The sequence below is a fragment of the Terrapene carolina genome, unplaced genomic scaffold, assembly GCF_002925995.2.
Source record: "Terrapene carolina triunguis isolate 2854851 unplaced genomic scaffold, T_m_triunguis-2.0 Scaffold42, whole genome shotgun sequence".
Taxonomy (NCBI): Eukaryota; Metazoa; Chordata; order Testudines; family Emydidae; genus Terrapene; species Terrapene triunguis.
The window spans coordinates 65,816,817-65,840,508 of NW_020664393.1; the positions used below are offsets into that span (position 1 = coordinate 65,816,817).

The 23,692-nt window shown below is 44.6% G+C and overlaps 1 protein-coding gene across 1 annotated transcript in view; it reads right to left on the reverse strand.

The window, feature by feature from the left end:
• Positions 1 to 740: 740 nt before the first annotated feature.
• The window catches only part of HS1BP3 (HCLS1 binding protein 3), a 67,912-nt gene continuing 44,960 nt past the window's right edge, over positions 741 to 23,692 (reverse strand). Inside the window, exons 5-7 of the mRNA XM_024200601.2 lie at positions 21,375 to 21,532; positions 20,764 to 20,899; positions 741 to 2,298 (exon numbers count right to left, since the gene is read on the reverse strand). Coding sequence (XP_024056369.1) covers positions 2,067 to 2,298; positions 20,764 to 20,899; positions 21,375 to 21,532 — 526 coding nt within the window. The 3' untranslated portion in view covers positions 741 to 2,066. The remainder of the gene's footprint in view (positions 2,299 to 20,763; positions 20,900 to 21,374; positions 21,533 to 23,692) is intronic.

Genomic DNA, 23,692 nt, shown 5'->3' on the forward strand with positions numbered 1-23,692 from the left:
AATAGTATAATTACAGGAAGCAATATGGTGGCATTTTCAAAAATGCTCCGCATTGGCTTAACTCTTCTTCCACTGAAGTCAAAGGGACTTTAATTGTTAATTTTAGAGGGAGCAGAGGTAGGCCAACACTGATCGCTTTTAATTTTATTTCTTTTTTTTTTTTTTGGAGTTTGTTGCCAGCTCTACATAGCCAGAAGTCACCAGACAAACCCTGAAAAGTCACTAGTCAAAAGGAGTCAAAATTATCACTAAACAAAATTTCCAGAGAATTATACACACGTGTGCCTAGACGAGTATAGTCACAAAATCTTTCACAAGCAGCTCGATCGTGTTAATAAAATCCATTCCACGCTCGTCTTACTACATTCTGTTGGACACCAAGTCAATATTATGTCTCAACTGAGCATGTCCTCCAAAGGAATCACATTCCAAGGCTTCTTGGGCTGAGGTCACTATAATCTGCAGGCGAGGAAAAGAAGTTTGTGGAGGCTAATTAAATATTTTGCTCAGATACTAATGGAAGCCATATAAGAACCATAGATAGACTTCTGTGTCCATCAGTAAGCTTTATCTGAACCATGCTTCAATATTTTCTTATTTATACACATATTTTACTGCACGCATATGGCAATAAAAACGGACCATTCATCACAGCTTAGGTAATTAGAACCCAACTTTCAACTCTCATCAGCCCTTACTTTAGGATATAATAAAGAACAACAGTACTTACCGGTTAGCATGTCATTTTATTATAGTGAATCTTATTTTACATGGTTCAAATCTAATATTGATTTTTTTGTTCCTTTAAACAAAAATGTACTTAATACATTATCTTTTGGAATAAAGAGAAAATTATGAATAGAGAACATGGTAATTATTAAAAAATATATTTTTAAAGTGCTTTATAGGCTTTTTATTATGTTATGCATTAAAAAGGCAGATTTGGGGTGTGTGACATGGCTTAAATATACTAGCATTTCACTGCTGGAGACCTTGAGGTGCTTGGTTAATTTCTTTCTTTTCACAGGCACTAAAATTTCACGAAAATATTCAGATTTAAAAAAAAAATATTTTATCACCCCGAAGTTGCTCCTGCCTGGCTATAAAAATTAAACAGATAACGAAGGGACCATCATTCCACTCCCATGTCTTTATAGAGATGGGCCCAAGCCCTGAAGTTTAGATCAGGAAAAAGATCCAAACTTCCTAATCGTGTCTGTGTATCTACAGATGGCCTGAAATACAGCTCTAGTCATTTGCTAACTCTGCACCATGTTCCTGTGCTGACTATCCGTAGTCGGAAAATCTGTACATAGATTTGCAGTGTCTAGCCTTGTTTCACTATTGCGCTAGATCTCCCCTGAGCTGGAATTTGTGTATCTAAATAGCCAATGGCAAGACATTGACACTATATGGCTGTATCTATACTGGGGGTAGGGACAACTTTCTCTGGGACTCAGTGAGTGCCTGAATAGGGGAAGAATGGTCAGGAATTTGGGATTTTAATCTCCCTCTCAACTACAAAGGAGGTGGAATTTAGTGTATCCACATAAGCATTAACTGGCTGCATCTCACTGAAATGACAGCAAGGGAGGGCAGGTTGCTACAAGGATGGACACGAGAAAAAGAGTCATATTTCCAGTTAATTGAAACATACGGTCTCTTATCCAGCTAATGGAGTGAAGGGGGCCCCACTAGACTGAATTCATGCTTGTAGCCTATGCTGTTTGCTCTAGCCCTTTCGGTCTAGTAATAGATTAATGTTACAATAATTTGACATGACTGTAGTACACGGAATCTACAGTGTTGTATATTTTCTACACCTCTTAAAAAAAACAAAACCTGAAAATATAAGGCAACATTAGATCATAATTGCACTGTGTAGAAACACATACTCTTTACCACTTAGAGCTTGTGAAATAATCAGACTTGCTGCTCTCCTAATCATGACAAGTTGACAAATGTAGTGACAATGAAGAATTCGAGCTAACTCCTGCCTCCCTCACATATGAGGTCAAAGGCGCTTGGATAAGGCAGCCTCGGAAGACAAAAAAGAAATAGACTCTTCAAAAGAGACTCATGTCTTGGTTGCTGATAGATTCGTTGTCCTGAATGTACTGGAGAATGTCTACCTCGTCCATGGTTTGAATCTTGTCTTCCTTCGGCTTTGCTGGAGGGGCTGGACTAACATTGTTCTTAGTGGTGATTAATGGCTTCTTAGGCAATGCCGGTTTACATGGCAGCCTGGGTTTTGGCTTAGAACTCACTCTCCAGAGCCTCTCTAAATCCTCTTCAACCCTAAGGAAAGAAAATAAAAACACAAATGCACACGTGACTCCTCATTGGAGCTGACCAGGAATTTTTTGACCAAAAATATTTTCCCTCAGAAAATGCCAGTTCACTGAAACTTCATGAGGAAGGGTTGATTTCAACCAATTTCCCATTCTGAAAATTCTGGAAACTTTGAAATTGTCACAGAAAACGGTAAAATGAGACACTAAATGAAAAGTTCCATTTTTTTTTATTTGAAATGACTTTTTATTTAGAAATGCAAGTTAATGTAGAGTAAAGAAAAAGTTTAAAAAATTGAAATTGAAACAAAACCTTTCCGTTGACCAAACTGATTTTTTTTTCCCTGTTCACAAAAGTTTGAGATTGATTTTTTGCCTCAATTTGGAATGGGAAAATATTTTTGAAATTTCAACATTTTTCACAAGACAGGCAAACTCTTTCCTACCCAGCTCTGCTTCTCAGACGAACAAGATGAACTACAAATCTAGCTGCTAATGCTGATCTGGATAAAGTGAACCACAGAATGACTTGTTCACACATGCTCCTGTGAAACAGAAGGCTCCTTTGATCTGTGTGGATTATGCTTTTTAGGGTAACTTTTCCCAACTTTCTAATCAAATAATATTCAAACAACATCAAAACATACAAGGAAAAATTAAAATAAATTAAGGGCATTTATATTGTTTGGCTGGATTGAATGACGTAAGTATTAGTGTGAGATTTCAGGGTGGGATAAAGCACTCTGCATTGGTCTAACTCTACTGCCATTGAAGTCAATGGTAAAACATGGGAGCAGGGTCTGTGCTGAACCTTTGAAAAATCCCATCTTTGATCATTCTGAAAGCTGCAGCTGGAAAGACCCCCCCCCCTTGGTACCAGGATGGGGGAAGTTCTGCTATGCACTGGGTAGTGCTAGATTGATTGGGTGCACCCCTCTCTGCAGCAGCAATGGCTCCCCAAGAGCAATATGCACAGAGCAAGTGAAGATGGGGATAAGGGAAGGGGCAAAGCCAGACTCTTCACTTCTGTGTGGATTCTCTGGTCCTCCCACTAATGCTGTGGCACCGGTGGCTGGAATGGGTTTGGTGGAGCAGCTCTGCAGCCACTTTACTGCCTGGGGTGGGCAAAGTTCCTATTAATTGTATCCCTTTTCACACTCTGTGTTAGTTGGGTGGGGACTACAGCCTTGGATTTGGCCCTTAGATCAGTTAGCAGGTATTTTGGCTCCCTGTAATGTTATTTATACTTTCTTGTTCATATTTTCCCACCACATATCTGCTCCTGTTGCGCTAGCAGGTGGCTTTGGGGTATACTGGGTGAAATCCTGGCTCTATTGAAGTCAATGGGAAAACTCCCACTGCCTTCAATAGGGCCGGGATTTCACCCCTTATATATTAATTTACTGGTGCCCCCTAGCAGAGATTTAATAATTCTCTCTACTAAGCACAGCAGAGCAATAAAGGAGCCATTGGCAGGCTATTAAATGCAAAGCAAAGCTGAGGTGTTCCGTAACCACAGAAGCAGTTTATTCTGCTTATGGCTCCAGCACCCTGGCCATTATTCCACATAGGCGATAACAAAAGAAGAGTCAACAAATCTGAGACGCTTCTCTCATCACATCATCCATCACAGTTACAATTCTATAAATATTTGAATTTTAAAATACTCAAAGAACTCCCTCGTCATTATTACTACTAGCAGAAATAGTATTAGTTTGACTTTCCTAAAAGATACAACATAGAATTTCTGACTGTACTGCCTAGACGAGTGGTTTTCAACCTGTTTTCATTTGCAGATCCCTAAAAAATTTCAAATGGAGATGCAGACCCTTTGGAAATATTAGACATGGTCTGCGGACCCCAGTGGTCTGGGGACCACAGGTTGAAAACCACTGGCGTAGAGTGAATCTAGTTGAACTTAACGTCATTTGGACCATGCAGTGGCTATGTAGCACCATGACCTTTCTATTTAACAAGTGTCTTTCAGCCTTTTAAGGTTGTTGGAACTTGGCTCCTTATTTGAAGTCAAACATTTTGACAACCCCTTTACGTTTACTATAGAAGTAAAAGTGTATATATGATAAGCCTACATATGATCTCACAAACTTGGAAGGTGTTGCTAACCATGAAATAATTCTGGAAATTTTATTTTCTCTGCTTTAGATCGTAATAACATTTTCAATGCCTTGCAACCTCCCTGATTGATTTCCATGTCCCGGTAGGAGTTACAGTTAGAGCTGGGCAAATAAATGATTTTTCAGTACAGCAGCAGTTCCAAAACAATTGGTTTGGTTTCAATCAAGTGCTGGAGGAACCGACTAGGGGCCGTGCTCCTCTTGACCTGCTGCTTACAAACAGGGAAGAATTGGTAGGGGAAGTAGAAGTGGGTGGCAACCTAGGCAGAAGTGACCATGAGATGGTTGAGTTCAGAATCCTGAAAAAAGGAAGAAAGAGTAGCAAAATACGGACCCTGAACATCAGAAAAGCAGACTTAGACTCCCTTAGGGAACTGATGGGCAGGATCCCCTGGGAGGCTAATATGAGGGGGCAAGGAGTCCAGGAGAGCTGGCTGTATTTTAAAGAAGCCTTATTGAAGGCGCAGGAACAAACCATCCCGAAGTGCAGAAAGAACAGCAAATATGGCAGGCACCCAGCTTGGCTTAACAGTGAAATCTTTGGTGAGCTTAAACTCAAAAAGGAAGCTTACAATAAGTGGAAATTTGGTCAGATGACATGGGAGGAGTATAAAAATATTGCTAGAGCATGCAGGGGTGTAATCAGGAAGGCCAAGGCACAATTGGAGTTGCAGCTAGCAAAGGATGTGAAGGGTAACAAGAAGAGTTTCTACAGGTATGTTAGGAAGAAGAAGGAGGCCAGGGAAAGCGTGAGACCCTTACTGAATGAGGGTGGCAACATAGTGACAGATGATGTGGAAAAAGTTGAAGTACTCAATGCTTTTTTTGCCTCGGTCTTCACAGACAAGGGCAGCTCCCAGACTGCTGCACTGGGCATCACAGCATGGGGAGTAGGTAAGCAGCCCTCACTGGTGAAAGAACAGGTTAAGGACTATTTAGAAAAGCTGGACATGCACAAGTCCATGGGTCCAGATCATAGGTGCCGACTCTGTGGGTGCTCCGGGCCTGGAGCACCCACGGGGAAAAATTGGTGGGTGCTCTGCACCCACCGGCAGCTCCCCACCCCACCCCCCTGCCCCAGCTCACCTCCGCCTCCTCCCCTGAGCGCGCCACCGAGTCCTGCTTCTCCCACCTCCCTCCCAGCACTTACTTCGTGAAATAGCTGTTTCGCGCGGCAAGCGGGGGGGGGGGGGGAGAAGAAACGCAGCGCGCTCGTGGAAGAGGTGGGGCCGGGGAGGGGATTTGGTGCGCAGTCCAATAGGGGCAGGGAGGGGCGGAGTCAGGGTGGGGCTGGGGCACGAGCACCCACCGGTACCAAGGAAAGTTGGCGCCTGTGGTCCAGATCTAATGCATCCCAGGGTGCTGAGGGAGTTGGCTGATGATTGCAGAGCCATTGGCCATTATCTTTGAAAATTCGTGGCAGGGCGAGGTCCCGGACGATTGAAAAAGGCAAATATAGTGCCCATATTTTAAAAAGGGAAAAAAGAGAACCCGGGGAACTACAGACCAGTCAGCCTCACTTCAGTCCCCGGCAAAATCATGGAGCAGGTCCTCAAGGAATCCATTTTGAAGCACTTGGAGGAGAGGAAGGTGATCAGGAACAGTCAACATAGATTCATCCACGGCAAGTCATGCCTGGCCAACCTGATTGCCTTCTATGATGACATAACTGGCTCTGTGGATATGGGGAAAGCGGTGGATGTGATATATCTTGATTTTAGAATTCTTGCCTGCAAGTTAAAAAAGTATGGATTGGATGAATGGACTATAAGGTGGATAGAAAGATGGCTAGATTGTCGGGCTCAATGGGTAGTGATCAATGGCTCGATGTCTAGTTGGCAGCCGGTATCAAGCAGAGTGCCCCAGGGGTCAGTCCTGGGGCCGGTTTTGTTCAACATCTTTAATAATGATCTGGATGATGGGATTAATTGCCCATCCTTCAATCAAACACATACATTGTTGTCTGCAGACCGGGGCCTCAGATTGTGAGCTCCAGGTCAGGAACTATATCATCTTGTCTGTCTGAAAACCATCTAGCACATTGTGGGCAATCCCACAGAACCAACCAACCAACCACTAATATTTATCATGCCCTGGGTTTTACTATCTTCATCTTAGATTATAAAAACGGAAAAGCTTTATCCTGTATGACTTTTTAAAAAATGATCAGCAAATTTCCTGTAAAATTTACACAGGATGTGTCTCCTCTTACCTCATTTCTCAACGTTCACATGTGTTTTCTGTAACAATCTGCCTGCTAGCCCCAGGGTGAGTCCCATTCCTAGAGGTATCCCTTTGCACAATGACAATTCTCTTTCATTTTTGACTGAATTAAATTCTGAAGCCGGTCACAATTAAATAATACATTTTCTGCATGAATATTCTTAGGCCATAAGGAAAAAGAGGTCCTGTGTTCACACAGTACAATGCAAAAAATGAACCAGAAATATACAACCCACAAAGACATAAAGGACAGAGAAAGACTATGGTACATCAAGGCTTGCCCCAATTATTTTCCTTTAGGCATTGAATTACATGTTCCTGTGTTAAATCAAAACAACACACCTTATTATACTGCGTGTGCAAACAAGAAGGGTTTGGGCTGTCATCCAAATTGACAAAAACAGAGTTGTTCATCTGTAATAATGAGGGTAAAAGTGGGATAAGATATTTAACTAGCCGTGCTGAGTGTTGCTCACATACACAGGACAGAGCTTCAAGGTAGACAAGGACTTGACGTCCCGGAATATCTCAAAGTGATCTTGGGGTTTTTCACTATCCTCTGGAGCATGGAGCATGTACTAAAACTGGGAAGTGTATCCTCCACTATCTATTTCCTCCGACTGCTGGAGACACATGGGCATAGGTTGAGCGGATGTCCTTGTTTTGATCAAAAGTCCTAAGGTAAAATTTTCAAAACCATCTAAGTGATTTAGGTGCCTAACTCCCATTTTCAAGAGTGAGATGCTCAAATTTTGAAAGAATTTAAGCATTACCGTGCTCAGCGTCACAACGCCTAACTGATTTAGGAGCCTAACTCATTTTCAGAAGTGACTTAGGCACTTGGGAGCCAAAATCCCATTGATGGTCAATAGGATTTAGACTCCTAAATCAGTAAGGCATTGCAACGCTGAGCAGAGCAACGCCTACATGCCTTTACAAATGTGGGCGAGCACTTGGCAGCATAAGCCTCACTGAAAGGCAATGGGACTTCAGAGTCTAAGTCACTGAAGTGTTTCTGAAAATTTTCCCCTAGTGTCCCAGGCAGTTTAGTGAAGCCAGTTTCACCTCAGTTTCACTAGCTCTAGCCAAGTATCCAGCCAGCTGCCTTTCCCACTCCCTAGCTGTGCCTGTGCTCAAGATGCAAAGTATCGTTTGAATTATTAACACAGCAAATATGCTCAGACATTTCTAGCCATCCAGCAGCTCAGAAGGGAAATTATTAAGGGGTGCAAAAAATTTTTTTTTTTTTAAATTAGAAATAGTTTCAAATAACAAACATAGGAAGCTTTTGAAAAGAAAATTTAAAAGAAGAAATTTGCAACTTTTTCCTCTGCACTGAATCAGAGGGACCAAAGATTCACCTTGGTCTCTCTCACTCCTAGGCTAGCCAGTTGATGCCATAAACTGGGATTCCCAGACGTCACATAAATGGCATGGTACTGAAAAATTAATTAAGCTGGCATCAGTGTTCACCATTGCCATGGTCTAGTCAATACTTAGCTTAACGGAGTTCAGACAGTATGAACGAATGTCCAGGCAATTGGCTATCAACTTACAAGTCTCTGTCAAGTTGTTTCAAAACTATAGATATTATAATCTGAAGTAAATATCCCTGAATACCAGAGGGGATAGGAGAAGGGTCTGTGATGCTAGGCAAGGTTACTGAGACATGTGCAATGTGGGTTGTTGTTTTTTTTTTAAATAAAATTCCTTTCAGTTCAAACTCAGGGTAGAACAATCACAAAAGTCAGAGATGGAACAGACCTTTTCGGGCATGATCCAGCCAATCATTTTAGCACATGCTGAACTTTAAGCATGTGAGTAATCCCATTTGTTAGAGTTAAGAATGAGTTTAAGAGTATCAGTGCCCTAGTGCTCAGGGCAGGACTGTTTCATACAGGGCGCCCTCTGGTGCTTTGTCAAGTCTAATCTTAAAAATCTCTCATGGGACTGAGCCTCTAGCCTGTCACCTGGAAGACTATTCCCTGGGCCAGGGGTCCCGAACGCGGTGCCCCGGGCGCCATGGCGCCTGCCGGGGCGTCTAAGTGCGCCTGCGTACTGGCCGGTGGACAAGCATCCGCTGAAATGCCGCCGACAAGCAGCAGCATCCAGAGGTGTCACCGCCGAAATGCCGCCGATTTTCGGCGGCATTTCAGTGGGGACGCCTCTGGATGACGCTGCTTGTCGGCGGCATTTCAGCGGTGACGCCTATTGACGTTGCCGCTTGTCGACGGCATTTCGGCGGATGCTCGTCTGCCGCCACGGTCCTCCGTGGCTTGTCATCTGGCACCCGCCAGACAAAAAAGGTTGGGGATCACTGCCCTAGGCTAAAAGGCTATGGGTGTGAGGAAACATTTCCTGATCCTTGGCCTAATTTTTTTTTTCTTTTTGTTAATTTCACCTCATCACACCTTAATCCTATGGATACCCTAAACAATTCCTTCAGATACTTCTAGTCAGTAACCATGTCCCCAAGCTACATAACCGCCCTCCGTCATCCTTCCGTAAAGCTCTACACATAGAGCAAAACTCATCCTTGATGTAATTTCACTGAAGTCAGAGTTGTTCCAGGGATAAATTTTACCCATTAGGGGAATATTCAGACCCTTTCCTCTGCCTTCATGGCTCAGGTGGGGTTCTGCTGTGCAAGGGGAAGGATGAATAAGGAGGGAGGGGAAGGAGATCCCCTCCATGGTGTGACACCTTGCTCCATATAATCTTGCTTCACAGCAGAGCACAGGTGAGGGGTGGGGGATGAGGAATAGATCTGGGTGAGGCTAGACAGCCCATGGAGGTTACTTCTGATAGGAGTCTCTATGGAGTGGTTGCACAGGCACTTTGTGCCTGATGTCGATGGTGGGGTTCTCCTCCCTCTCCCATGCACCTTCCAAACACCCAGCCCAGCTCCCCAAGCCAAGCACTTGGCTCTGGGTTTTCACCTTAACATCCTCTCCAGAATTTGTCACATCAGCCCTTAATCATGTTTGTATTAGAGTCAGTTGAAAAATTCCCGTGTGATATTGAACCAGAGATCAAACTGCTGCCACATATCCCCAGGACAGATTCCCTGTTCTCTGGTACACTATGTAATAAGTAATAATTCTATCCCTTCCTCCCCCACTGCACAAATACTGAGTGAATCAGCAGCCTAGAGTGACAAAGCTCTGGCCATACACAGCGCACACAGAGAGATCAGGTATAGATTTCAGGACTTCAAACTACAAATGTAAAAGCTCGACTAGGTGCTTTCAGTGTTGTTGTAGCCGGGTTGGTCCCAGAACGTGAGAGAGACATTGGACCAACTTCTGCTGGTGAAACAGACAAGCTGTCGAGCTTCACAGAGTTCCTCTTCAAGTCCTGTAGGTCAAGGGTGACCATATTTTCCCCAAGGAAAAAAGGGACACTCTTGGGCTAGTCCAAGCCCTCCTTGAGGTCCCCCAGTCCCCCCATGCTTGGGCTTGCCTGAGCCCTCCCTGCCTCCCGCCCACACGGGGCCAGCCTGAGGTCCCACTCCCCACTGGTGCCTGGGGCCGGCCCAAGTCACCCCGCTACCTGCCTGCCACATCCCCCCGGTCCAAGCCACCGCACTGCCAGCCTGCGACCCCACCACCACACCTAGTCCAAGCTCCCCTCCCACCCCGCTACCCTCGCTGCATGCACGGCCGCATGGCTGATGGTCCGAGCCCCCCGCCGCATGCCCGCGCATGGGGCCACCTGAGGTCCCCCTGCACATGGGGTGGGCCGGCCTGCCCGAGCTGCTCTCCGTAGCCCTCCCTCCAGCTCAGGGCTGGTGTTGGCACTGCCCCTGCCACACGTTCCTCCGTGCCCCACTAGGGGTTCCACGTGCAGGGGGGTCAGCTGCGAGGTGAAACACTGCTCACAGCCTACTCCCCCTGCCATGTGGCCAGCAGAGCCCCTCCTCCCGGGGGAGCAGGGATCCTCCCACCATGGGTAAGCAGGGACCCCCTTGCCCGTAGGCTGCCCCTGGCCCCAGGTGTGGAGGGGGCACACCGTGCTCTGGGTTCTCACCCGTGCAAGGCGAGAGCTGACGGCGGCACGGCAGGAGTGCTGCCCAGTAGGCAAGGGGGGCGGTGGGACAGGAGCAGCAGCAGGAATCGGGGGGAGTGTCGGAGTCCGGGCTGCTCCTGGGCGCACTCTCACTGCCCATCCCTGGCACTGCTGCCGCTGGAGGAGGCAGCAAGGGAGATTCCGGTGCCAGTGCATGCTGGGGAGAGTGTGTGTGGGGGGAGGGCCATGGCTGCTTGCTGGTCCCCTCTGCTGGCTCTGTGCTGCGATCCCAGAAAATACAGGACAATTTGCCCATATTTAACTAAAAGTTGGGACACCTGGAAGAAGGTTTAAAAATGGGATGTCTGGTCACCTTATATACGTCCTCCTTTATAGTTCAAAAGCTTGTCCGTTTCACCAACAGTTGGTCCAATGAAAGCTATTACTCACCTTGCTCTCCATTAGGTGTAGCATTTGTCAAGGTCAGACATTCTGTTCCCTAGAGGGCAGGGATACGCATGCCATTGGCCATTAACCTGGCTGGTTATTGTGACTTTCAGAAATTCTGACTCACTTGGAGTTGCACTTTAAATCTTAGTTAGCTTTAGTCATAGCAGCTAAAATGTTTATCGCACAGTCCTAAAACACCAAACAATATACGGCCTCAGAATGCTGCTTAATAGAAATAATAATTTAAAAAAAAAAAACCAGAACTTGATACCAGAGGACAGTTCAGTTTCAAACAGGTCTATGAACTGGTAGTCCTAGATTTTGAAAGACATGGGTTAGCTAGAGATCTTTTACAGAGAACATAGTACAGAATGTGCGATCTTTGTCTCACAAGCCACTTTCAGTGCTGTTGTGCAAGTCAGGATGTCTGATGTTTTGTTGCTTGATCATGAAAGACACGGTTAACAACAACGTGAAATGCCTTAGGCCAAGGTGGAACCAAGGACTTACATTTCTTGGCAAGTAAATATACCATGTATAACGATCACATTTAACTCAGAGCTGGGGAAAAAATGAAACCTAGCAACAGCACGGAGCTCTTCTCACAGGAAAAAAAATGAAAATATTTGTTTGGGAGAAGAATTCATTTCTTTTAAAGTCTGACTTCTCTTGGAAAAGGAGCACTGTAGTGTTTGACATTCTTGCCATAATAATGTGCTGATTCAACTACAGTGCAGATTCTAAGTAGTAATGGAAAATAGCATTATTTTTCCTGGCATAAAAAAGTATCTCCTATTAAAAATAAAAGGCTTATAACAAATTCAGCAGTGTGAGGTAAAGGCTCAGATGTGGATTCTGAAAGGGGAAAAGATTTTATGAAGAGAAACAGGTAATGCTGCCATCACATTGACCAGTCTGTTCATATGTTATAGCCCTTTCCTCCACCCGGTGTCTGTCTTGTCTATTTAGACTGCAAGCTCTTCAGGGCAGAGACGATCTACTACTATGTTTGTACAGTGCCTAGTGCAGTGGGACCCCACTCTTGGTTGGTCCCTAGACACTACTGTAATAAACATGATTAATAAATAATACAAAATGATGTTAGTGGTGAGAAAATCACAAACGTTTCCACTTGGATCAGATAAGCAACAAAAAGTTGCATGCTTTAGCTGGAGATAATGGGAATCTTTTTGAGCTGGAAATTGTGCTGGAAGTTCCATGAGAACAGACTGTCAATCTTGCCCCATCTACAGCCTGGTCTATGCCTAAATATTAGATTGACCTAGCTACATTCCTCAGGGCAGTGAAAAATTGTTCACCTTGTGCAACCTAGTTAGGTCGACCTAACCTCCACTGTAGATGCAGCTAGGCCAATGGAAGAATTCTTCCGTCAACCTAGCTACCACCTCTCAGAGAGGTGGATTACCTACATTGATTGAAAAACCCCTTCCACTGATGCAGGAAGCATCTACACAACATTTCAATCTTGCAGCTGTGCCACTCTTCAGGCCACAGTCCCAACACAATGTTCTCAGGAAAACGTACTGTGTTTTTTCCCCCCATCAAAAACGTTATTCGTCACACTGGACAGGCACAATTTAGATTAAGGAGGTGTAGGAAGTTGATTGCATTAAGACTGTGCTGTGCTTTGCCTGGTGCATGAATTTGCACATCTGCAGAATGAGTCACTAGGCTGATGGATGAAACAAGAGGAACCTGAGACACCATAGCCTGAATGTTTTAGCAACACAAATCAAACATGGCTTGGTGTGCAAGCCTACTATTACTTGCATAAAATGGAGCAGTAAATCAGATGAAGAGTTATTAGACTGACATTAAAGCAGTGACTAGGACCAAAAGGAAACATTAAAACAATCTTGTGAATTTTAATATGAAATAGAAAGAGCCATAGTGCCAAGTATCAGAACTATGGATAGCCAGATGAAAACTGTAGGTGCTGGGTATTATAAGCAGCGACTGGACCTAGGTCCATCCCCAAACCTAATACTAAGAATCTGGGTTCAGTAAATTCCATCCAACCCATTTGCACCCACAAATCAGCAATCTTGTATCACCGGGTAGGATCGTCCACGGTAGCCTGGGCTCCTCCCCTCTGCCCTCATGCTGGAGAGGGACGAGCCATGGGGCATGCTACACCCTGTTACCCCTTGCAGTGCATATTCTGGAAGTGAAAGGATGACCTTCTTCCATTTTTGGTGGTGGCAGCTGGGCATGATGGAACTATACCTCATTGTTGGATCTGGACACAGCAGTTTCATTCATTCTCATAAGAGTGGCCATAGCGGGTCAGACCATCTAGCCCAGTATCCCGTCTTCTGACTGTGGCCAATGCCAGGTGCCCCAGAGGAAATGAACAGAACAGGTAATCATGAGGTGATCCATCTCCTGTCACCCACTCCCAGCTTCTGGCAAACAGAGGCTGGGATACCATCCCTGCCCATCCTGGCTAATAGCCATTGATGGACCAGTCCTCCATGAATTTATCTAGTTCTTTTTTGAACCCTGTTATAGTTTTGACCTTCACAACATCCTCTGGCAAGGAGTTCCACAGGCTGACTGTGCGTTAGGTGAAAAAATATTTCCTTTTGTTTGTTTTAAACCTTCTGCCTATTAATTTCATTTGGTGAACCCTAGTTCTTGTGTTATGAGAAAGAGTAAATAACACTTCCTTATTTACTTTCTCCATGCCAGTCATGATTTTATAGATCTCTACTATATCCCTCTTTAGTTGTCAATTTTCTAAGCTGAAAAGTCCCAGTTTTATTACTCTCTCCTCATATGGAAGCTGTTCCATACCTCTAATCATTTTGCAGCCCTTTTCTGTATCTTTTGCAATTCCAATATATCTTTTTTGAGATGGGGTGACCACATCTGCATACAGTATTCAAGATATGGGCATACCATGGATTTATATAGATTAGGGCTGTCAAGCAATTAAAAAAATTAATGACAATTAATGCGCCATTCATTGCATTGTTAAACAATAATGGAATACCATTTATTTAAATATTTTTGGATGTTTTCTACATTTTCAAATATATTGATTTCAATTACTACAACACAGAATACAAAGTGCATAGTGTTCACTTTATATTTATTTTTGATTACAAATATTTTCACAGTAAAAAAAAAAAGAAATAGTATTTTTCAATTCACCTCATACAAGTACTGTAGTGCAATCTCCTCATCATAAAAGCTGAACTTACAAATGTAGAATTATGTACAAAAAATAACTGTTTTATTTTTAAATGCAATGTAAAACTTTAGAGCCTACAAGTTCACTCAGTCCTACTCAGGGCCGGCTCTGGCTTTTTTGCCGCCCCGGGGGGGGGGAGGTGCGGCCGGAGCCCCGGGGGGAGGGCGGCGAGCCGCGGCGGGGGCTCCGCTCTCCCCCCGGCGGCCGGGGGGGAGGGCGCCGGGGGGGAGGGCGGCCGGAGCCCTGGGAGAAGGGCGGCGAGCCCCAGCCGGGGCTCGGCTCTCCCCCCGGCGGCGAGCCCGCTCTCCCCCCGGCGGCCAGAGCGCAGGGGGCAGGGCGGCGAGCCCAGCTGTAGCCCCGCTCTCCCCGGGGGCCGGAGCGCCGCGCCGCCCCCCTCCAGGTGCCGCCCCAAGCACCAGCTTGGTGGGCTGGTGCCTGGAGCCGGCCCTGGTCCTACTTCAGCCAATCGCTCAGACAAACAAACTTGGTTACAATTTGCAGGAGATAATGCTGCTCGCTTCTTGTTTACAATGTCACCTGAAAGTGAGAACAGGCGTTTGCATGGCACTGTTGTAGCTGGCATCGCAAGATATTTACGTGCCAGATACGCTAAAGATTCATATATCCCTTCATCTTCAACCACCATTCCAGAGGACATGCGCCCATGCCAATGATGGGTTCTGCTCGATAACAATCCAAAGCAGAGTGGACTGATGCATGTTCATTTTCATCATCTGAGTCAGATGCCACCAGCAGAAAATTTATTTTCTTTTTTGGTGGTTCGGGGTCTGTACTTTCCGCATCTGAGTGTTGCTCTTTTCAGACTTCTGAAAGCATGCTCCACACCTCGTCCCTCTCAGATTTTGGAAGGCACTTCTGATTCTTAAACCTTGGGTCGAGTGCTGTAGCTATCTTTAGAAATCTCACATTGTTATCTTGTTTGCGTTTTGTCAAATCTGCTGTGAAAGTGTTCTTAAAACAAATAAGTGCTGGGTCATCATCCGAGACTGCTATAACATGAAATATATGGCAGAATGCGGATAAAACAGAGCTGAAGACATACAGTTCTCCCCCAAGGAGTTCAGTCACAAATTTAATTAATGCATTATTTTTTAATGAGCATCATCAGCATGGAAGCATATACTCTGGAATGGTGGCTGAAGCATGAAGAGACATACAAATGTTTAGCATGTCTAACACACAAATACCTTGCAATGCCAGCTACAAAAGTGCTGTGTGAATGCCTGTTCTCACTTTCTGGTGGCATTATAAATAAGAAACAGCTGGCAGCATCTCTTGTAAATGTAAACAAACTTGTTTGTCTTAGCGATTGGCTGAACAAGAAATAGGACTGAGTGGACTAGTAGGCTCTAAAGTTTTACATTGTTTTGTTTTTGAGAGCAGTTATGTAAAAAAACAAAATCTACATTTGTAAGTTGCACTTTCATGATAAAGAGATTGCACTACAGTACTTGTATGAGATGAATTGAAAAATACGATTTCTTTTGTTTATCATTTTTACAGTGCAAATATTAGTAATAAAAACAAAGTGAGCACTGTACACTTTGTATTGTGTTGTAATAGAAATTAATATATTTGAAAATGTAGAAAAACATCCAAAAATATTTAATCAATTTCAATTGATATTCTATTGTTTAACAGTGCGATTAATTGCGATTAATTTTTTTGAGTTAATCACGTGAGTTAACTGCGATTAATTGCCAGCCCTAATATAGAGGCAATATGAAATTTTCTGTCTTATTATCTATCCCTTTCTTAATGATTCCCAACATTCTGTTCGCTTTTTTGACTGCCGCTGCACATTGAGGGGATGTTTTCAGAGAACTATCCACAATGACTCCAAGATCTCTCTGAGTGGTAACAGCTAATTTAGACCCCATCGTTTTATATGTATAGTTGGGATTATGTTTTCCAATGTGCATTACTTTGCATTTATCAGCATTGACTTTCATCTGCCATTGCCTCCTATACATTCTGGGGCTACCCAGAGTGAGTTGCCCTGCAGGACCCTGGGGTTATGAGGTTTCAGGCCTTCAGTGCACTTGGAAGCCCCGGAGGGCAGGAAAGAGTGAATGAAGCCACAGTGCCAGAACCCGGGGGGGGTACCTCATCCAGGTTCCCCATCACCACCACACACACTTGCTAAGAGTCCAGGAAAGCTGACCTCAGAGGAGGTCCTTAATAAGAGCAACACATATGCATGGTAGGGAGGAGCTGTTTTGGAGTGGACAGGCGGATTTTGTGGCAAAGCAAAAGCCTTGTGGTGTGTGGAAAATTATCTCAAATCAGGGGTGGGCAAACTACAGCGGATCCGGCCCGGCAGCCGTTTTAATACAGCCCTCAAGCTCCCGCTGGGGAGTGGGATCTGGGGCCTGCCCCGCTCCAGCCGGGGAGCAGGGTCGGGGGCTGCTCCACATGGCTCCCAGAAGCAGCGGCATGGCCCTGCTCCAGCTCAGCCAGGGGGCTCCGCTCTGCACACTGCCCCTGCCCCAAGCGCCACCCCCGCAGCTCCTATTGACTGGGAACTGAGGCCAATGGGAGCTGCAGGGGCAGCACCTGCCGATGGGGCAGCGTGCAGAGCCGCCTGGCCGTGGCTCCACGTAGGAGCTGTAGGAGGGACATGGCCGCTGCTTCCAAGAGCCACTTGACGTAAGTGCCGCCCGGAACCTGCATCCCTGAGCCTCTCCCCATGCCCCAACCCCCTGCCCCAGCCCTGATCCCCCTTATGCCCTCCAAACCCCTCGATCCCAGCCTGGAGCACCCTCCTGTACCCCAAACCCCTCATCCCCAGCCCCATCCCTGAGCCCACACTCCCAGCCAGAGCCTGCACCCCTTCCCGCACACAAACCCACTGCCCCAGCCCTGATCCCCCTTACGCCCTCCAAACCCTCGATCCCAGCCCGGAGCACCCTCCTACTCCACAAACGCCTCATCCTCACCCTCACCCCAGAGCCCGCACTCGCAGCCAGAGCCTTCATCCCCTCCCTGCACCCCACTCCCCAGCCCGGAGCCCCCTCCCGCACCCTGAACTCCTCATTTCTGGCCCCATCCTAGAGCCTGCACCCCCAACCAGAGAGCCCTCACCCCCTCCTGCACCCCAACCCCAATTTTGTGAGCATTCATGGCCCGCCATACAATTTCTATTTCCAGATGTGCCCTTGGGCCAAAAAGTTTGCCCACCCCTATGTTAGAGGCCTGTGAAAGTGAATGGAAGGAGGAGGAGGAGGAGCCAATCTACCGACTTTTACTAGGAGCTACTGCTACACAGGAGGAGAAAGCAGCAGCTGCCCTCTGGGACCAAAGCCCCCAGTGGGATGGGAGCTATTAATCTCTTTAAATCATAACAATTTTCCATATTAACAATAATCTGACTATGACACACAATCCTTGTGGGAAAGCATCTGCAGGTAGTAGAAACCTCAAAGGGGGTTTCCCAGTGGAGTCCATTTAGTTACATACATATATAGAGGGCATTGGGTTTACTCACCTAATGTAATAAAGCATAAAACAAGGGATCTGCTGTTCTCTTGATTCATGGGAAAGTTGTGTGGATAAATCCCTTGGTGTTTTCAAGAAGACAGACCCCAAGACTGTATAACAAGTCAATTTAGGGCTAAAATCTAATCTCAGATAAGTGGGCATGTACTGGCATGGTCTTGAGTACTCCACCACTGGGCATGCATGTGTGAGCCGCTCTCCACATAATCTCAGTTAGTGGTTACTACTAGAGGGGGGAAATCAGGACATTTTGTTTGTATTCACAGGTTTTAGAATACAGTCATACTTCACTTATGCTTATGCTTAGTACAGTATATCCCTTAATCATACTATCCAACACTAAATGCATCTGTTTGATCTAAGGCAAGCTATTTGCAAGGATCTTGACTTCAGGACTTCACTTAGGTTATGGTGCTGACTTGATTTCAGGCTTCCTCTGCTCCATTTTTCATTTCAAGGGGCACTCATAGATGGTTTTAGGCCCTGCATTTAAGCTCTGTAAAATGGGTTTTCAAAAGGGCTTCACGTATATATAATATGATGAGACAACTATGTCTTTTTCAAAGGTGACTTGCAGATCAGTATTAAGTGTATTTTGTGTGCTGCATGCACTAAACAACAAGGATAAAAGAGCTGTTCACCTCATGTGGTTTTTAAACTCTCCTCCCCTTTGCTTCTCTACCGTACTTCCCACTATTTCATATCCCACCCTGTGGAGTTTCTTTTTCCAAAGTGATGCTCCGGGTTGTGATGTCACAGAGACTCCCCTATCCCCACTGGGGAACAATGATTTGGGGGAAGGCTCAGGAAAGTCCCTTTAAAAAATATTTTATATCCCACATGGATTTGGAGAGAGATATATTAAAGATCCCTGTCTGGTCTCCTCTGTCCCTACCCCAGTATGCCAGCTCCAGCAAGGTTCGCAGTAGCTGGGACGCAATGCTTGTTGATGTATCTGGATGGGCTGATTGGAATCCTGGAACTAATGGGGTGGGATGGGGATTAAGTTTAAACCGCTTGTGCACTGAGTGGTCTCTGGACTTTGCTGTTTAAATAATTCAGTATTTCACCCTTCATTAGATCCTTACACAAATATCAGTTCCTTGAACAATAAGACAAACTTTGCCCCAAAAAAAGAAAAAAAAATCCCACTGCTGTTAGGGGCCGCAGTTTTGGGCGCCCAACTTGAGACAACCTGGGGCTGGATTTTCAGAAGTGCCATGAGGTGCAGTGGGAGCTGTAGATAATCTGTGCTTCTGGAAAGCAGGCCACAAGTGTCACTAGTTCAGCATCAAAAATTGAGGTACCCAGAATCAGTGACTACTTGTGAAAGTTAAGCTGCAAGGCTTCAGGGTTCACAGGTAAATTCTCTTTGGGGTGAAAAGAAGAATTCCACTAGGTTAAGCCAGCAGGAGCTCATCTGTCACCTCACATAGTCCCCGTTCTATTTTGCTTCCCATCATGTCCATAATCAGACTCCAACATTTCTTTCTCCCCATGTTCTATGTTTTTCAGGACCTCTGCTAATTTCCATCCTTCATTATTTCTTGTCCTCCAATAGCTCTTCCTTACTCCTGCTATTTCTCTCAGTTCAGTTTACCTACTCTCTGCTATGTCCATAGGGCACGATCTTTCTACATCCCTACCAGGGATAAGATTTGTCTCTAGAGCAAGAATGATTCCCGTGCCATTTTCCAGTAGGGTCACACACTTGATTTTCTGCTGGGCTACACCTACTTGTTTCCAACTGAATGTTGGCATTGCCAGCTGCTGAAGGCATTGATACTGGCACGGTGACAATTCAGGGGGAAAAAATCAGTCATAACTTAAAGAATTAGTATCTTCTCCCTCTTTTTTCATTATCACCAGCTCTGGCAATTGATCAACTGTCGCTATCTTCTTCAACACCAAATCTATATAATAGCATGATCTGCCAGTCAAAGAGTGGGCCTCTTTCACTGTGACTGAGCAGGGAAGACTGCATAATTTGAAATGCATTAATATGACAAATGGTCAGGCTCTTTCCACTGCTTTCATGGCTAATGGGGGAATTGTACTAAATAAGGCACTTTTGTTCTAGTTATATGAACAATTTGGGTGAAGCGTTTTATGCCTAGATTATTAGCACAGGATAAAGCAGACATGAAAAGCTGTGAATGTGCGTGTTCACTCCCAACATGCCACCTCAGTAAATCGAGTTATGTCTTGCCACATCATGTCTTGTAAATATCAGATGTGCCCCCAAAGTGTAAGAGGAGATGGCATATAACCTAACTTAACCTCTGCATAAATTAAGCCAGGTATTTCTGCTGTGATATGTTAGTACTAAGGCATTTTGTATAAACAATAGAGGTTGCAAAACTACCAGCTCCAAGGGATTAACACCACACATCAGAATTTTTGGTCTCTACTCATAATCCAGATCTTGCATAGTTCTGATTAAAATATAAATACATGTCATAAGAGACACAGTTTAAATAAAGAGGCAGCCCAGTCTAGTGGCTTGCGCAGTGTCCGAGCATTGAGCGCCTAAATTATAATCTCAGTTCTGAAACAGAGTTCATCTTTGCCCTTGGACAAGATACTCCTCTGCCTTCATTTCCACATTTGGGAAATGGAGAGCTGACCTACCCATCTACCCTCCTGAGGATTATTTGTAAAGCACCTTGAAAAAGTAAAGGTGCTACCGTTTGTCAGTGCCCATTATTGTTAAGCTTTAATAAAGATGTTTTGTGTTTGATTTTCAAACTTTTAAACAAATGTCTGCCCTTGTCTTGGTTAGTATGAATGTCAATCCACTTTCAGCACAGAATGTTTTTTAAGCTTTGCCCTGGAGTTTGTGGCCTTGGGATCTAAATTGCTTCCTGCTCCAGAATGCCTAGTGGACATCATTACCACAGGACCCGTTTTAGATGAATACCTCAATAGCTCCTCTGTGTCCTCTTTGAGGCTGGCACTTAGCACATAGTCCTTGTTCTCACAGGCCGTTGGCAGCAGTAGAGAGTCGCCTAGTTTAACAGTCCCACCGAGGTCTGGGTCTTCAAATAATTTCAGATCTAAAGATTGAATCATCAGAAAGGTTTAGTCAAGCTTCAACTACAACACCACCATGACTGTTAGCAGGGGAATCAAGCTGTGTGGCTGAAAGGAAACGTCCTACAGAACATTTATTTTTATAAAAAGTCTTCCATATCCAAAGTAAAAATCCACAAAGTGCTAGGAAATACATTCTTGATACATTGCACTAGCAGGAGCTACTGGCTCTACTCACCCATCAACATAAGCTACACAACAACTACAGATCCATAACAACTGAGAATCTAAAGTCCAACAGCCAGTGTATGGCTATTGCAACTGCAAGCCATGTTTATTTCCACTTCTAGCTAATTTACAGCTGAAGGTCTGGCCCAACATTCTTACGTCAAAACCCAAGTTTCATGTGCTCACCGTTCCATTTTAGATACAAGAGCCTTATAGAAGCTTTAGGGACCACAACCTAACTGTGCATAATGGAAAATGGAACACATTTACTCTCTTTGGCTGACGAGTTCTTCTTGGAACTGGAAGATGAAAAATCTTTTACTGGGCCAAATAATCCTTCCTCAGGATCTACTTCCTCGTCAAAAATGGTTAACTTGGGCTTGTCTTCCTTGGCTGCAGGAGACGTGGGCTTCTTAGGTTTTTTAGATCTAAAAGTACAAGAAACAAGAAAGAAATTCAGCTGATATTTCTTATGTTACAAGAACTATCAAGGAATTCAGCCGGAAATGGAATCAAGATGTATTTTAAAAACTACAATATTATCACATTTGGTTGCAATTTTCTCCTCCTTTTCAGGACTTTTCATTCATTTGGGAATAAGAATGGTAGACTCCTGAATAAATTTCAGCACCATTGAAATAGAGGGGAGAGGAAGGGAATGGCTTGATATCCACAGAATGGCCTGGACCCATTTGGCCACGCTGCAGACACTGGTTAAATCTTTATGGTGTTTTAAAAAAATCCCTGTGAGCCTCTCTCCCCAGCCAGTGGCTACTACTTTAGGCCTGTGTACCTCACTGGTGAAGAGAAGGTAGCAGATACTTTATCACTGCAAACTCACCCCCATCAGTGGGCATACGACATTGGGGGCTTCTCCAGGATCTGCACCACCTTTGGCTGAGGGAGAGGCAGGCCCATGAGCCCACATCCTTTTAGTCTCTGTAGCAATCTCACTCAAACATTTAGAGGCATTCACGACAGAGCGAGAAGCACAACTGTGACATGCTCACAACCCGCTGACCCACTCAGCAGATGGGCAGCCATGCTCTGTATTAGCTGGAGCTTTAAGGCGGCCTTCACAGTTACGTACCACACATTACAACAGTGCAGCCTGAAGTAACAAAGGGGAACATTCAAGAGAGAAGTCGGCATGTGGGGAGCCAGAGAAAATGGGAGGCTAAGAGGAAATCTTTGGGTGAGAGAATTTAATTCAAAACAAGGGAATGCCTATTCATTAGGGCATCAAATCATTTGCACAGAATCTCCTGATATTTGGACCTACACATGTAACAGCCACGTCCTCGCAAGGTACCAGTGCACCCCCAACAGGCACTTTTTGCACTAAAAGATCTGATCTTCTTCTTTACCCAGTACAAGGTCAGGTTTCAGTCTATAGTAAAACCAATTAGCAGCATTTAAAATACTATTGCCATCAAAAAAACAAGGCAATAAAGTCAAAGAGATTACAAGTGCATTCCAGTCATGTTAAACAGGCCAATAAAATACTCACCGGATTATGGCCACACACAAAGGGTAAGCGGAGTCCGGTTACTTTTCATAAGAGTTTATTATCAACAGAACATAAGCCCTGGTGAATAGCATGTTCCTGTTGTTGCTTCATCTCTTAGCAACAGCATAAGATGCACTTTAAATGACTACACAAGATCAATATGTAATGCTTAATCACTGAATGTTTTGGAAATGTACGGTGCTGACGGGAAATGACAAGGAAGCAATTGCTAAACAGCTTGCTAAACAATTTAAAATGGCAACAAATTGAGTTTGTGTTTTGGTGCTCAGCTGCTACAGTGGTTCGGGGCAAGGGGCTTCCTGTGGTTAGGGTGATAGCTAGAGACCTGGACTCAATACCCTGCTCAACTTCCTGTGTGACCATGGGCAAGACACTTAATCTCTCTGTGCATCAGTTCCCCATCTGCAAAATGGAGATAATAGCACTTTCCTACCTCACAGCGGTGTTGAGGATAAATACATTAAAGACTGCGGTGCTCAGATACTACAGAGCTGGGGACCATATAGGTACCTAAGATTGATGGACAGATCTGTTAACTTCTCTTTCCCAAGTTACAAAGAGCCCGTTTTTCTCCAAATACGCAAGCCTTCTAACAGCATGGTCACCCTTAGGACACAGGTGAGTAGATAGTGGAGTTCATGTGTAAGTTTCTATCCAGTCACCTCTCTGCCTGATCCAGGCTGATAGTATGTATAGTAAAAGCTGCATAGTTCTGCAGCATGGTTTCCGTAATCCTTTCTTTCATGCCCTTCAGCCTCAGTTTTTCCTTTATTTGACTAGATGCAACCATTCATCCATCCACCTCATTCAATTACCTAGTAACATTTCAGCTATTATTGCCAAGCAACTTGTTCCGTTATGATTTTAAGAAGGCAAACACTGGAGAGATGCACATTTTAAATTCTAACATTAAAACATCCTGAGGCAGATATCTGGAAGCAGCTCTTCTCCATCCTGCAATTGCTTAAAACGGTGCACAAAAGAAAAATATACCTTAAATCTCCATATAAATGATCTTCAAATATTACAGCAGGAGTGAAGATGAAAAATCAGGTGC